The following is a 12552-nucleotide window of genomic DNA, read 5'->3' as shown; positions in this document are numbered from 1 at the left end:
ACATCTACATCACATTTATATTTCATTGTGCAGAGCATTATATTATTCTTATATTATTAGCAACAAAATAATTCAGGGTATATGCTAGAGAACAAGTGCATTAGCAGGATATGATAAAATTGCTAATATAGAAACAAGACTCAGCTTGAATACAATCCTAATTGTTACAAAAGTTATTGACATCGTGGTGCTTTTTGTTGGAATGTATTTTCATAAATTTATATGGGATTCATCTTTTTAAGTAATAGTTAAAATCATAAAAATATAATAAGACACATTTGTGTAAGTATGCTGTCTGGGACCTCGTTAAACCTGGCCTACTCTTCTTGTAAATTAAAGTATTGCTATTCAGTATTAACCAATGGTGGATAATTTATAGGCAGATACTACTTCCTTAACATAAATATCAAAAAGATTTTAAGTTTCAGTTTGTTCTTGCCTGCAACACTCACATATTCTCCCACATGTTCACAATAATATCCTTGAAAAACCGCAAAAATGTTTTTGATAAACAATTCATGAAAGGTGCAGAATTCAACATATGTATAAGTTCCAGTCACTTTGAGTCTGTACTGCAGCTGATGTGTGTTTTGCTACTAGGTATCGCTTGGCTGTGCTGCGATGCCAGGCGACAGGTTCGTATGCAGGCTCTCACCTACCTCCAGAGGGCGCTGCTTGTTCACGATCTTCAGACACTTGATGCCACTGAGTGGGAGTCCTGCTTCAATAAGGTTAGAAAAGAGGAGAGCTACATGTCTGCATTGTCTCCTCTTATATTATACATGAACAAAATAATTTCGTCTTCTGCACTCGCTTCTGTGTTCTGTTTAAGTTTCACCACTTACTGTGTTACAGCTGTGCTCATTTACAGTCAGTAGATTTCCACATATTTTAGGAGATTGCTGATGTTTGTGCATGTGCATTTGCGTGTGTGTTTTCAGGTGCTATTCCCCTTGTTGACTAAGCTGCTTGACAACATAAGCCCAGCAGATGTGGGTGGTATGGAGGAGACCAGAATGAGAGGCTGCACTCTCCTGTCAAAGGTTTATAGCAACACACACTCACAAATTGTTCACTACCAACAACCAGCACGTGCATCCCATACACGACATATCACAGCAGAGCAGTTTAATATCCTGCAGATTCAGTTCAGGAGCTTAATAAGTACTGGAGGTCAATGAGCCTGAAGTTATCTTCTTAAAATCAAATTGGAACATTGACAATAACCAGTTGGATAATGAATTTTTAATTCCTAGTATAATAACTATATTAACTTAAAGGGATAGTTCACCCAGAAATGAAAATCCACTCATTATCTACTCACCACTAAAACGATGGAGGGGTGGGTGAAGTGTTTGAGTCCACAAAACACTTAAAGTTCCTTCATTTCTTCATCATGATATCTTAGCAATTAATATAGACAATATGCATAATGGCAAACTAGAATTAAAAAAGAGTGATCTCCCTTAAACGCTCCAGCTTTGACCAGGAACGATGCTGAATATGTTGCCTCTGAGCGTTCCAGAAACATTTGCTCACATGAATGAGTTAATTGTTGTGGCAGTGGCTGATGTTTAACTTTTTTCCCTCTGCTCAGGTTTTCCTCCAGCACCTGTCTCCTCTGCTGTCCCTGCCTACCTTTGCTGCCCTGTGGCTCACCATCCTGGACTTCATGGACAGGTACATGCACGCAGGCTCCAGTGACTTACTGGTGAGTACGGTGTTAATACTGACTTTTTAAATTATCGTGAGCCCGGTGTTGAAAGAGCTACTCTGAGCTTGCTGATGTTCTCTTCGTTTGCACATGCAGCAGGAGGCCATTCCTGAGTCTCTGAAGAACATGCTGCTGGTGATGGATACTGCAGGAATCTTTCAAAGTGCTGACTCCAGGACAGGATACTCCGACCTGTGGGAAATCACCTGGGAACGTATCATCTGCTTCCTGCCTAACCTGAGGGAGGAGCTCTTTAAACAGACTGTCATACCAGGTAAAAAGCTGACACACAAGCATCTTTGAATAAGACTAGTTTATCTGTTACCAAAGTGACAACATGTTTGTGTTAGTTTGTTGAATTAACTAGTATATTCTTCATTTTCAGAACCAGTACCCAGTCCACCTTCATCTCCAGCAGGTCGGCCTCCATCCCCTCAGACGTCTCTACCACCTGCACAGCCTCCCTCCCCAGTCCCAGTGTCCCCTGCAGAGACACAGACACCCAGCAGGCCAGCATCACCCCAGGAGTCTCAGTCAACCAGTGCCACCAGTAAATCCAGTGACATGACATCACTCTTTCATGTTGTTTGACAGGGTTTATTTTATGTTTAGCTGCCCCCCTACTATTTGTGTTTCACTTTTAAACTTAAAACTCCCACAAATTGAGTTACATCTGCAGAGACTGATTTAAGAAAGAGCAGAGACAGTTTTATGTGGATTCCCTAGACCAGATTACCCCGAGTCCTATGAGATATTTGCTCAGGCTGATGATGTAAAGTTTCAGGAGAGTTAAATGAAACACATTTCTCCTAATTGAGGACCAGGGAGATTAGATAAATCTGTAAATATTCTACTACTCATACTGAACAATGCTGCTTTGCGTAGCCCAGTCCGTTTGGTTTCTTTGGTCATGCACATGATGCATCAGTGAGATGCAGTACACACAGGAATGGTAGGGGGCATTGTAAGGCCAGTACAATTTTGACCATGTTTTTATTTACAAATTGCAATTCAATTGAACACACAGAGAATTTGGTGTGCCCTCTAGTGGAAAACTCTAGTAACAGGCGTAGTACAGTGCACCGCAAGCATGTTAACAACTTTGCTCACGATGCTTCTGGTCGTCTCTGCAAACATGAAGCTAGTATATACACTACAGTGTTGCTGCTAAACCAGCTGACAGGAAACCAGTGAAAGAGCTGGAGAGAAACATGGCGGTACGACCAGCCCCACACAGACACATAGACACACATTAAGATATATGTCCAAACTCTCAAATTCATAGTTTACTCCAGGTACTCAGTATCATGTCCATCCTGTTGGACAGAGACAAAGCTCAGGAGGACAGAGAATTATACACATACAGATCTGGTTGTATTGTTGAAGTGACGAGTCGAGCACTTACTGACCTCTTTCCAATCCTGTGTTCTGTTTTTTCAGGAGCAGACCGATCATCTGCAGTCCCACCCTCCAACCCCCCCATGCCAGTGCCGTTAACTACGTCCCCGACCCAGACCCACTCACCCTTAAGCCAGTCACCGCTCATCCTGCAGCCCCTTGCCTCTGCCCTGCAGGTGGGAGTCCCGCCCATGTCCCTGCCAATCATCCTGAACCCTGCCCTCATCGAGGCCAGCTCTCCCGTACCGTTGCTGACCTCGCCTAGACCCATGAGCCCTGCTGACCAGGTCAAGTAAGACAGAGCTCCCCCCACCCCCCACTGAACAACTGGACCCAATAGACTTCAACTCCAACTTCAGGATCTGCTCGCCAGCAGCTTTTTGACGTGATGAAATATAAAGTGTGACAGGACAGATGACATGTGACACCTCAGTCTTATGACGTTTGATTTGAATGGTTAGTTGCTGACCCTGCAGCTGCACCACACGTTGTTCGTGCCAATTTTCTGTTTGCTACTTTTTTTTAATTCCTGTGGATAAATGACCTAACGTAGAAAGATTGACATCATACTATGACATTCAGAGAATTCTTTCAAGGAAAATAATTCCAATAAAAATGATTTGGGTAACGTTGCAGTTCACTAAAAGTGTGAAGTACAAGCAGGGCCGTAAGCTGAGAACCCTGATGTCCTGTGGGCGAACGTGGCTGTTAGGCAACAAGCGGAGAGTTTACATTGTTGTGCACATGGTGAGAATTTGACTGGTTGATGCCAGTATTTTTAAACCCAACTCACTGCATTATATATCTCCAATAACACAAAGGTTGAAACAAATGATCACAATATCCCACCACAGCTTGATTCTGGTGAGAAGAAGAAGGCTTTAAAATAATTGTCTTCATCTGGAGTCTAAGTAATCGAGAGATAATGTGTGTGTGTGTGTGTGTGTGTGTGTGTGTGCGCGGGTGGCGTGCATGTTTGTGCAAAACAGTGACTCACTGTTTTTAATAGTTTTGGATCAAGAATGGAGCTCAGTGACAGAGGAATCAGATGTATCAGGCTCTGAACACACACACACACACACACACACACACACACACACACACACACACACTTCCACACTCACACTCACGCACACACACAGTTCGTAGTAGACATTGACTGTTGCTCTGACTCTGTAATGAGGTGTGTTGGCAGGAAGGTACTTTCTCCTGAGCATGACTCCTGACTGAGTTTTCAAACATGAGGGTGGAACAGTTTATAATATCAACACAGGCTTCGTGGACATGGGATCATCACAGGTCCGATTCAACGTGGTATCTCGTGAAGCTGGTGAGTTTGGAAGAACCCACTGAACTTGAACTTGATAAGACAGAGACGACTTTGTGGTTTTCCCTGTGAGCCTGAGCTCCATCACGATTTATCAGTTTCACACAGGGACAGGGGCAGTGTTTGAGCTATGTGCTGCAGTTGATGGAGGAGGATTGGATTATCCAGAGCTTTGACTTCGGTCGTAACAGAACCAATAATTCTCCCACTCTTGTCTCATCACTGACGAGCATCAGTTTGAAATCTGTACAGAGAAAAAACAAAGTTATTTATTTATCAGTCAGGTGTTTTTTCAGGGACCAAATTCTGTTCTCCTGTAAAGTCCAAAGAGAATCAATGTTTATATCTACTTTTCAATTCTTCATTCTATCTTCTATTTATCCCTAAATGTAAAAACAATTCCTCCTCCACTAAACAAACTATCGTGGGTACATGTGCAGCCTTTCTCAGACAGATGGGAGAAGTCACATCTGGAACATTACACAGTGTAGATACTTGATTGAGCGGTGAACCCGATCCACTGTGCAGACAGCAGTTAGGGGCTACACTGCAACTTTTATGGTTCATGATGAATCCAACATATATTTAATCAGAGCTGAGACTCATGTTTCATGGTGTAGATCGTGTGGATTTGAAGCATGAACGAAGCTCAGCAGCTTTTCATGCAACGAGTTCACACCACAACAAAGTGAAGGGAAGCAGTAAGACGTCACTGCTGAGTGGAGTCAGCAGTGACGCTTCGTGTCCACTCAGACGCTTTCACATCCACACTTAACTCCCTGTGTGGAAGCGTTGAGGTGAGGGTGGAGCAGTAGGCAGAGGCAGGACGTAGCATATCAATTAAATTACATGTTTTTGTTTACAGCACTACACCACTTTTCTAACCTCAGACATTTGTTTTCTTACTGAGTTTTGCATCTGTCGCATGTTGGAAACATCAACACACCCTCTCACTCGCAGTAAAACCTCCAGAGGATCTCCTTCTCACATTGGCCTATTCAGTCGTACAAGGTTGAAGCTCAGAGAAACTCAGCAGAAAGTCTGAACCCTCTCAATCGGTATTGGGTTCTTACTCTGGAGAATGTCTGGAGTTTATCCGGAGTTCAGTGCATGTGTGAAAGCAGGTGAGCTCCAGCAGAGCTTATTCAGTGCTGCAGTGTGTGTTTATCAGTAGGTCTCTGTAGGTGACGGGATATGACGTGTTCATTAACTCTGCAGTAAATCAACAATGCTTTGCTGCTAACCCTAACCCATTCAACGAAGATAAACAAGCTTCAATCTCTCTCAGCATGTGCATGACGTCTGGGTGCTGCGCTGCACCTTAGTGGTGGAGTTCAGAAGTTTTTACTCCCATCAACACAATGTTACTGGATTTTTCCAAATCAATTCACAGTTGTAGAATATAACCCCCTTTTCCATCTTTTTTTTGCAGTAGCTGTTCCTTCGTAATGTTGCCTCCTTTTTTTTTCATTCAGTCCATACGACTTCCTCTTCACTTTTTATCTGGTTGAATCTTTAAATCACAATTTACCTCCTGAACAAAAAACCGGACTCTTTGGCAGCAGCACTCTGAAGGAATCACACTTCAAATAGATGTTGTCCAAAGTGCTGTACATCTAATGGTCTTCACATGTCCACAGTGATGATTCAGTTGTTGCATTTCAGCTTTTTACCTGGTGCGGTTTCTCTACATTGAAAGGGGTCGACCCTCTTGCATGCTGACTGTGTTTTGTGTACAGTGACATCTACCCTGACAGACCGGTGGGGACTAACTTACCGTTTTAATACCAAATGTGTGACTGTGAGTCTGTAGATGTGGAGCCTAGCCTCCGTTCACAGTGGCCCTGGACTCATGTTTCATGTTAATGTTATTTATTGAAGTAGGTGAAGGAGAGAGGGATGTTTCCCGCTGACGTAGATGCAGTGTGTGTATGTCAGCTAGGTAACACTACAGCCTTATAGCGCCACTGACGTGACACATGTTGTAAAGCTGTGGGTTTATTTGTTGTATGGGATTCTTAGATATATCAGCTGACAGGAAATTACATGAATATAATGTGTATATATATATATATAAATATATATATATAAATGAAAGGTAATGTACTTTTTATTATGTAATAAATAAAATGTAAAGAAAGTCTTCATTTAGTTTTTTTTGTTGATTGTTTTCCAAGCACTCTTAAAAGTTGAAGCTAAGCTTTAGGTTTCACTAAGAGTCTTAAGTGCCTGCCTCTGATTGGTCAGTGGCACAGGCCAAGAGAGCCATTGTTAAACCTGCATTGAAGGATCATCTACATCATCTTCATCACATCCGTCTCCTTAAAACAAAAACTATTTCGTTAACCAAATAAATGATTTGTAAAACCCCTGGATCAGCTGGAAACCCTCACCTCTGCTACAGTTATTATAATCCTACAAACGTTATTATGTGAAGTATGTGCTATACAGTTTTTTTCAATTGCATAAACACTAAAATCAAAAGTATTACACAATTATCAAACCTGACACTCAAGGAGCAAAACATGGCCCAGATCTGCACCACTATAAGCACAATGTCAGCTCCACACTTTTTGCAAAACAATACACACAGTGATCTGCAAAATATTAAACACACTTGTATACATTAAACACAGAAGTATAGCAAGATGTCACTTCCTTGCAATTCCTAAGCACTGCCTGTCAAATGACCACCCCTATGAGCCAATTGGTTAAACACAGCCATCAGGTGTTCAAACACATGATTGCTTTTTAGACACCAATCAGGTGTAAGCACTATACAAATGCATCAGCTGAGTTCACCTGTTTTCAACCAAAATTGAGCTTTTGCTCAAAAAAGAGGAAGAGTAAGGGTGAGAGGGGGAATCCACGGAGGAGGAGAAGGTTTAGAAACATAGTGGACGTATGTATTGTTCACTTTAGTACTGTGATGTTGTATTCCAGACCTATGCTGATCTACACAATCTTGTCTTTCACTGTATTTCTTAGAGTTTTACAGATGGATGCTGAGAAAAATCCTCCCTGAGAACTGGAATTGCTAAAAGTGTTTTAGGTTAGGAACAGCCGTGTGTAACTGGCTAAAACAGAATTAAGTCATATGAAGTGTGTGTGTTTCATATGGTAAAAAAAATATGGTTTTGCTAAATAAGTGTATAGTTTTTACAAGAGTGTTTCATTTTGCAAAGGATCTGAGGTGCTCTGCTGATTCGGTTTGTGGTTGTGCTAATTGTGTTGTGTTTTAGAAAATCGTGCTTAAGCAATCGAAAAAAACTGTAACAAACACAAACACCTAACCAGGATCACGGTGGACATTAAACACCCCACTGCTTGTTGTGGAACTTATATAATTGATAGTCATTTCTTGACATCAGAATAATGCCCATTATATGCTGTTTATCCTTTGAGGGTCGCATGTGGAGCTGGAGCCGATCCCAGCTGACGTTGGGTCAGAGAGGGGCTTCACCCTGGACAGGTGAATTCTTTTAGCCCCATTTTTTGTGAGTGAAGCGATTTTTTAACAATTTGACCCTGAATTGAATTAGATGCATATTTTTTAATGACATCCTTTAATAGTCACTTAAAACAAATTTCTAGAACCGCCTTTTTACACTTGCGTAATATCTCGAAAATCAGACATGTCCTTTCGCAAAGAGATGCAGAAAAACTAGTCCATGTCATGTTGGGGTTGTCCTTCGGGATGCTTACCCTCATCAAATGCTGCTAGAGACTTTAATCTTTAATCTAGAAGACTTTAATCATGATGATGTTTTCCTGCACGTGGCATCTATTGCACTTCTGTCCGTCCTGGGAGAGGGATCCCTCACATGTGGCTCTCCCTGAGGTTTCTACGTATTTTTACCCTGTTAAAAGGGTTTTTAGTAGTTTTTCCTTACTCTTGCTGAGGGTTAAGGACAGAGGATGTCACACCCTGTTAAAGCCCTATGAGATGAATTGTAATTTGTGAATATGGGCTATACAATTATTATCCAGCAATACACTTTAATAATAAACAAAATTAGTCTTAGTTTTAGTCTTTAGACGAAAATGCATAGTAGTTTTAGTCACATTTAGTCATTTTTATCCTTCTTAGTTTTAGTCTAGCTTGCAGTAATGAAGCTAGCGTAAGTTCAGTCAGGTAGACTTAACCTGCAGACGATCAGCTGATCAGGGGCGTTCCTATACATAGGAACGCCCAATGGAGGACTTAACCTGCCTAGTGATCAGCTGATTGGGGGCGTGCATTATCATCCAATCAGGTCGGGCGCGGGCTCTGTCAGCCAGTCATTTAGCAGCTGTCAAACTTTAAAAGTCCCTTTCCTCTCTCCCTCAGCCTGCCATCATTCAGCGTCTCACGAAACCGTCAGCGTCTCTCAGTGACGCGCGTAGTTGATCATCTAGTTTATTCACATCGTTCATCCCGACGTCGGATCCTGACACAGATTACTCCCGAAGAGGTTCGGATCCATCAGCAAAAGATCGTTCGATTCTGCTGTTCGCCGGTGCAGGAGCTTGCGCCGAGCGAACCCGACGTGTCCGCACGGGGAGGCCGACTTCCTCCTCGCTGGGCTTCACACATCGCTTCATCTTGCCAGCTTCAGACCTTCTCTTCGGCTCCGTGACCCATGCTTTAGTGGCAGTGGAACATTCTGCAGGAGCCAATGGGAGCTGAGCGAGGGCCACAGGGAGCTGAGGGACCTTAGCGAGGGCCACGGGGAGCTGAGGGAGGGCCACAGGGAGCTGAGGGAGGGCCACGGCGAGCTGAGGGAGTTGAGTGGGGGCCTCAAAGTGCTGTACAGGGGCTGCAGCTTGCACCTCCTCCTGGTTTATTTGTAGGTGCCTTACCAATTGCGATCGATTTCTAAGTGTTGCTGCACAATAGCAACAATGAAAATGTGTTGCCGTCCGACAACTTAATCCACACTTGATTATTGTGAACTCTGTAAGAGAGGAATTGAGGGAGTAAGATTCATACTTGTGAAAAAATACAAAGGAATTCATTTGTGTAATATTTTAGATAAGCACCTTTTGTGTTTCACTGACGAATGGCCTTTTACATGGTAGTCGACCTTAAATTTTCCACCCACGTATTTACAGAAGGGACAGTGGAACAGTTCACTGTTGGTGATCTTATTAAAGTTTGGTGTATCACCATCCATAAGTATAGTAATGTGTCTCTTTATATAAGAGGGGAAAAGAATAAACATTAAAAAGGCACAGCATCACTTAAACCCCTGCTAAAACATAACTTTTACCATCTGAAATTGTTATCCTTTTTACCACATTGACGTCATCGGGGTGGTCTCAGGAAGAGGATACTTCAAATGAGCCTGAGCTTGAGCATGAGAGGCCTCCAGCCCAGGATGTGGGGCTCCATGTACCGGGGGGGACCGCAGTGGGACACCTGTCACGCACATACACACACACACGCACGCACATGTATGAAGGCAACACAAGGTCAATCAAAGTAGCTGTGGGTAACAAATGGACACACATAATGAATAAAGGAATGTATTTCATTACATTTATTTTGACCATTGTCAATGCAGAATTCCAATTTCAAAATGTAATGCACTATGCAAAGAATAAGGCTATGCATTAGATGTTGATATTGGAATCCTGTTATTATGCCTTATCATACTCTAATTCCAGTGAGTGATTTATTGATTACCTTCTTTATTTCTCTCAGACATACTATAGGGTAGAAACACACACAAATATAGCGCATTAGTTACTGTTTTTATAAACCTGGATATGAAATATGATTTTTTTTTTAAGCATTGCAGTGAACCTACCTGACCAGAGAAAATCAGGACACTGACAGTGACTGACAGACAGACAGACAGACAGACAGACAGACAGACAGACAGACAGACAGACAGACAGACAGACAGACAGACAGACAGACAGACAGACAGACAGACAGACAGACAGACAGTAGTTCTTAAAAGAACTGTTGGTTTTGTAATGTGTGTGTTATGTGGTGCAATGTGGTTGTGCAGTGTGCGTGTGAGAGCTGTGGTAGGATGGCGATACAATGTAGGCAAATCTGGAGGGGAAAAGCAAAATTTAAATCAGGTTTCAATGTTTCACGAAATATATTTCACCAATGTGGTTTTAGAGAATATTACCATGATAAGCCCAAAATATTGGAGTTTATTTAATTGTCGTCATATGTGGACGCCATGCACAAAAGGGTTAAAAAAGCTGGAAAAACACTGCCTAAATGCTATTATTCAAACGACCTCATGACATAAACATTAGGCCTATGCATGTTATTTGCATGAATATTTTATTTATCAACTTGTTGGTCTATCCATACATTAGTTTACAATGTACACGAACAGAGAGCGGCAACTTACATCTAGGCAGAAAAGCTCGCAGTATTATGGACTCAGACGGAAATACGATCTTTTGCTTAAACGTTTAGACCAGCCCACATTTAGGGAAAATTAAGCTCCTCCTCGATCTGCGAGCTGCAGTCAGGGGTTCCTCCCTGAACTGGCCCGAATTACATATCTTCTAATTGAGTACAGGTGCGCGTGCACCTGATGGCTGTCTCGCACATTCCGAGTCCATTGGAAGTCAGTCGTGCACGTACTCAGAAACTAACGCTAGGTGAACGCCAGACAAGCGTTGATCTCCAACCCGTCTGCGGTCTCGTATCTCCAACACGAGGAATAATGAGACCTAGGCGGTCGACAAAGCAAATTAACGAATAAACTTGCAGGTCAAGGCACTTAGCCTCCTTAAGCAGACATAAGGTCAGTTCATATATATATATATATCCTTGGCGGCGCTGGGAATAACGCTCCCGACTTCAGGTGCAACCACCAATAAGTTGCCAAATTCTCAGCAATTTCGTTATTGTTGCTAGGGTTTCCTGTTTAATGGGTAAATACATGAATCCATGTCACTCTGCTCATTTTCTCACTGACCGTGAGAGTCACGTGTTGTATTGAGTGCAAATTATCGAGTAAATTTCATGACGTTCAAAGGCTGACTCCGCTTAAACTCTTGAACGAGTTCAAATAACATAAGTTACTTCACGTTCTGATCAGGTCCTGGTAACTATGAGTGGTTATTAGTTCAAGTGAGAGCAGAGTGGAGGAGGACATATAAACTCCTTCTCGGCACAAACCAAGTGCAGGTTCTGCTCCGAGCCGAGCAGCCGTGACCAGAGAAACCAAACACATGTCAACACATTTGCGTACCTTGTATTTCACTTTATGGTCTGCTACTATGATTTCAAAAATAAATAAATATATATAGATAAATAATAATAATTCTAAAATTAAAAACATTATCGTTTACATAAAATAAATAATAATGGACCCATTCTCTTATGCATTATATACAAACGGTCTCCAGTGGCGAGATAGTAGGCACGGCTTGGCTGGACCAAGGTGCAAGTGCAACAGCTGACTTAATTTTAAATTGTCAGATGCATGTACCTGAGAGGTCCTGCAGTTCATCTGCTGGGTGATTCCCAGGTAGTTCCCCAGGGTCAGGTGCATCCCTCTCCAACTAAACGCTTGAATCACTCCGCGCCCCGTGGTCCGAATTGAAATAGTAAATAAAATCGTATAGCATATTCGTGACATCACAAAATCCTCCCTTGCAGCTAAAGATGTCATAAAGCAGCAGCAGCAGCTTCTTTCAACAACACTTCCCGATGCCAATCATCCCTCATGAAGCCCATTTAATAAAAAAATATAAATAAATAATTCATCGATGGGACGCGTAATTTCACGAAAAAAAAAAATACATCTAATTATAAATAAAAAAAAAAAAAAAGATGTGTATATTTGTCTGTGTGTGTATATATATATATATGTGTGTATATATGTATGTGTGTATGTATATGTATGTATATATAATTAGATATACAAGTGGTTGTGTTTGATTGGATTGTGCCTGAGGATATATATGTATGTGTGTGTGTATATATATATATATGTATATATGTGTGTATGTGTGTGTGTGTATGTGTATATTTTCGGGCACGGTTTGATTAAATGCAATTGCTTTAAATATTTAAATAAAAAAAAAATATATATATATATATATATATATAAAGATTAAAATAAATAGAATAAAGTGTAAAAAATATATA

The 12552-nt window shown here is 41.5% G+C and overlaps 1 protein-coding gene across 6 annotated transcripts in view; it reads left to right on the top strand.

Annotated features, from left to right (window-relative positions):
• The window catches only part of gbf1 (golgi brefeldin A resistant guanine nucleotide exchange factor 1), an 80670-nt gene extending 74088 nt beyond the window's left edge, over window positions 1-6582 (top strand). For all 6 annotated transcript variants that reach the window (XM_062400544.1, XM_062400545.1, XM_062400542.1 and 3 more), the window contains exons 35-40: window positions 601-731; window positions 942-1043; window positions 1598-1711; window positions 1811-1988; window positions 2100-2264; window positions 3155-6582. In XM_062400544.1, the coding sequence (XP_062256528.1) occupies window positions 601-731; window positions 942-1043; window positions 1598-1711; window positions 1811-1988; window positions 2100-2264; window positions 3155-3408 (944 nt within the window). In that variant the 3' untranslated portion in view covers window positions 3409-6582. The remainder of the gene's footprint in view (window positions 1-600; window positions 732-941; window positions 1044-1597; window positions 1712-1810; window positions 1989-2099; window positions 2265-3154) is intronic.
• Window positions 6583-12552: the final 5970 nt, after the last annotated feature.

Source organism: Platichthys flesus, chromosome 12 (assembly GCF_949316205.1).
Source record: "Platichthys flesus chromosome 12, fPlaFle2.1, whole genome shotgun sequence".
NCBI lineage: Eukaryota > Metazoa > Chordata > Actinopteri > Pleuronectiformes > Pleuronectidae > Platichthys > Platichthys flesus.
Note: the sequence above shows the minus strand (reverse complement) of the source record. Positions and strands in the feature narration are given on the sequence as shown.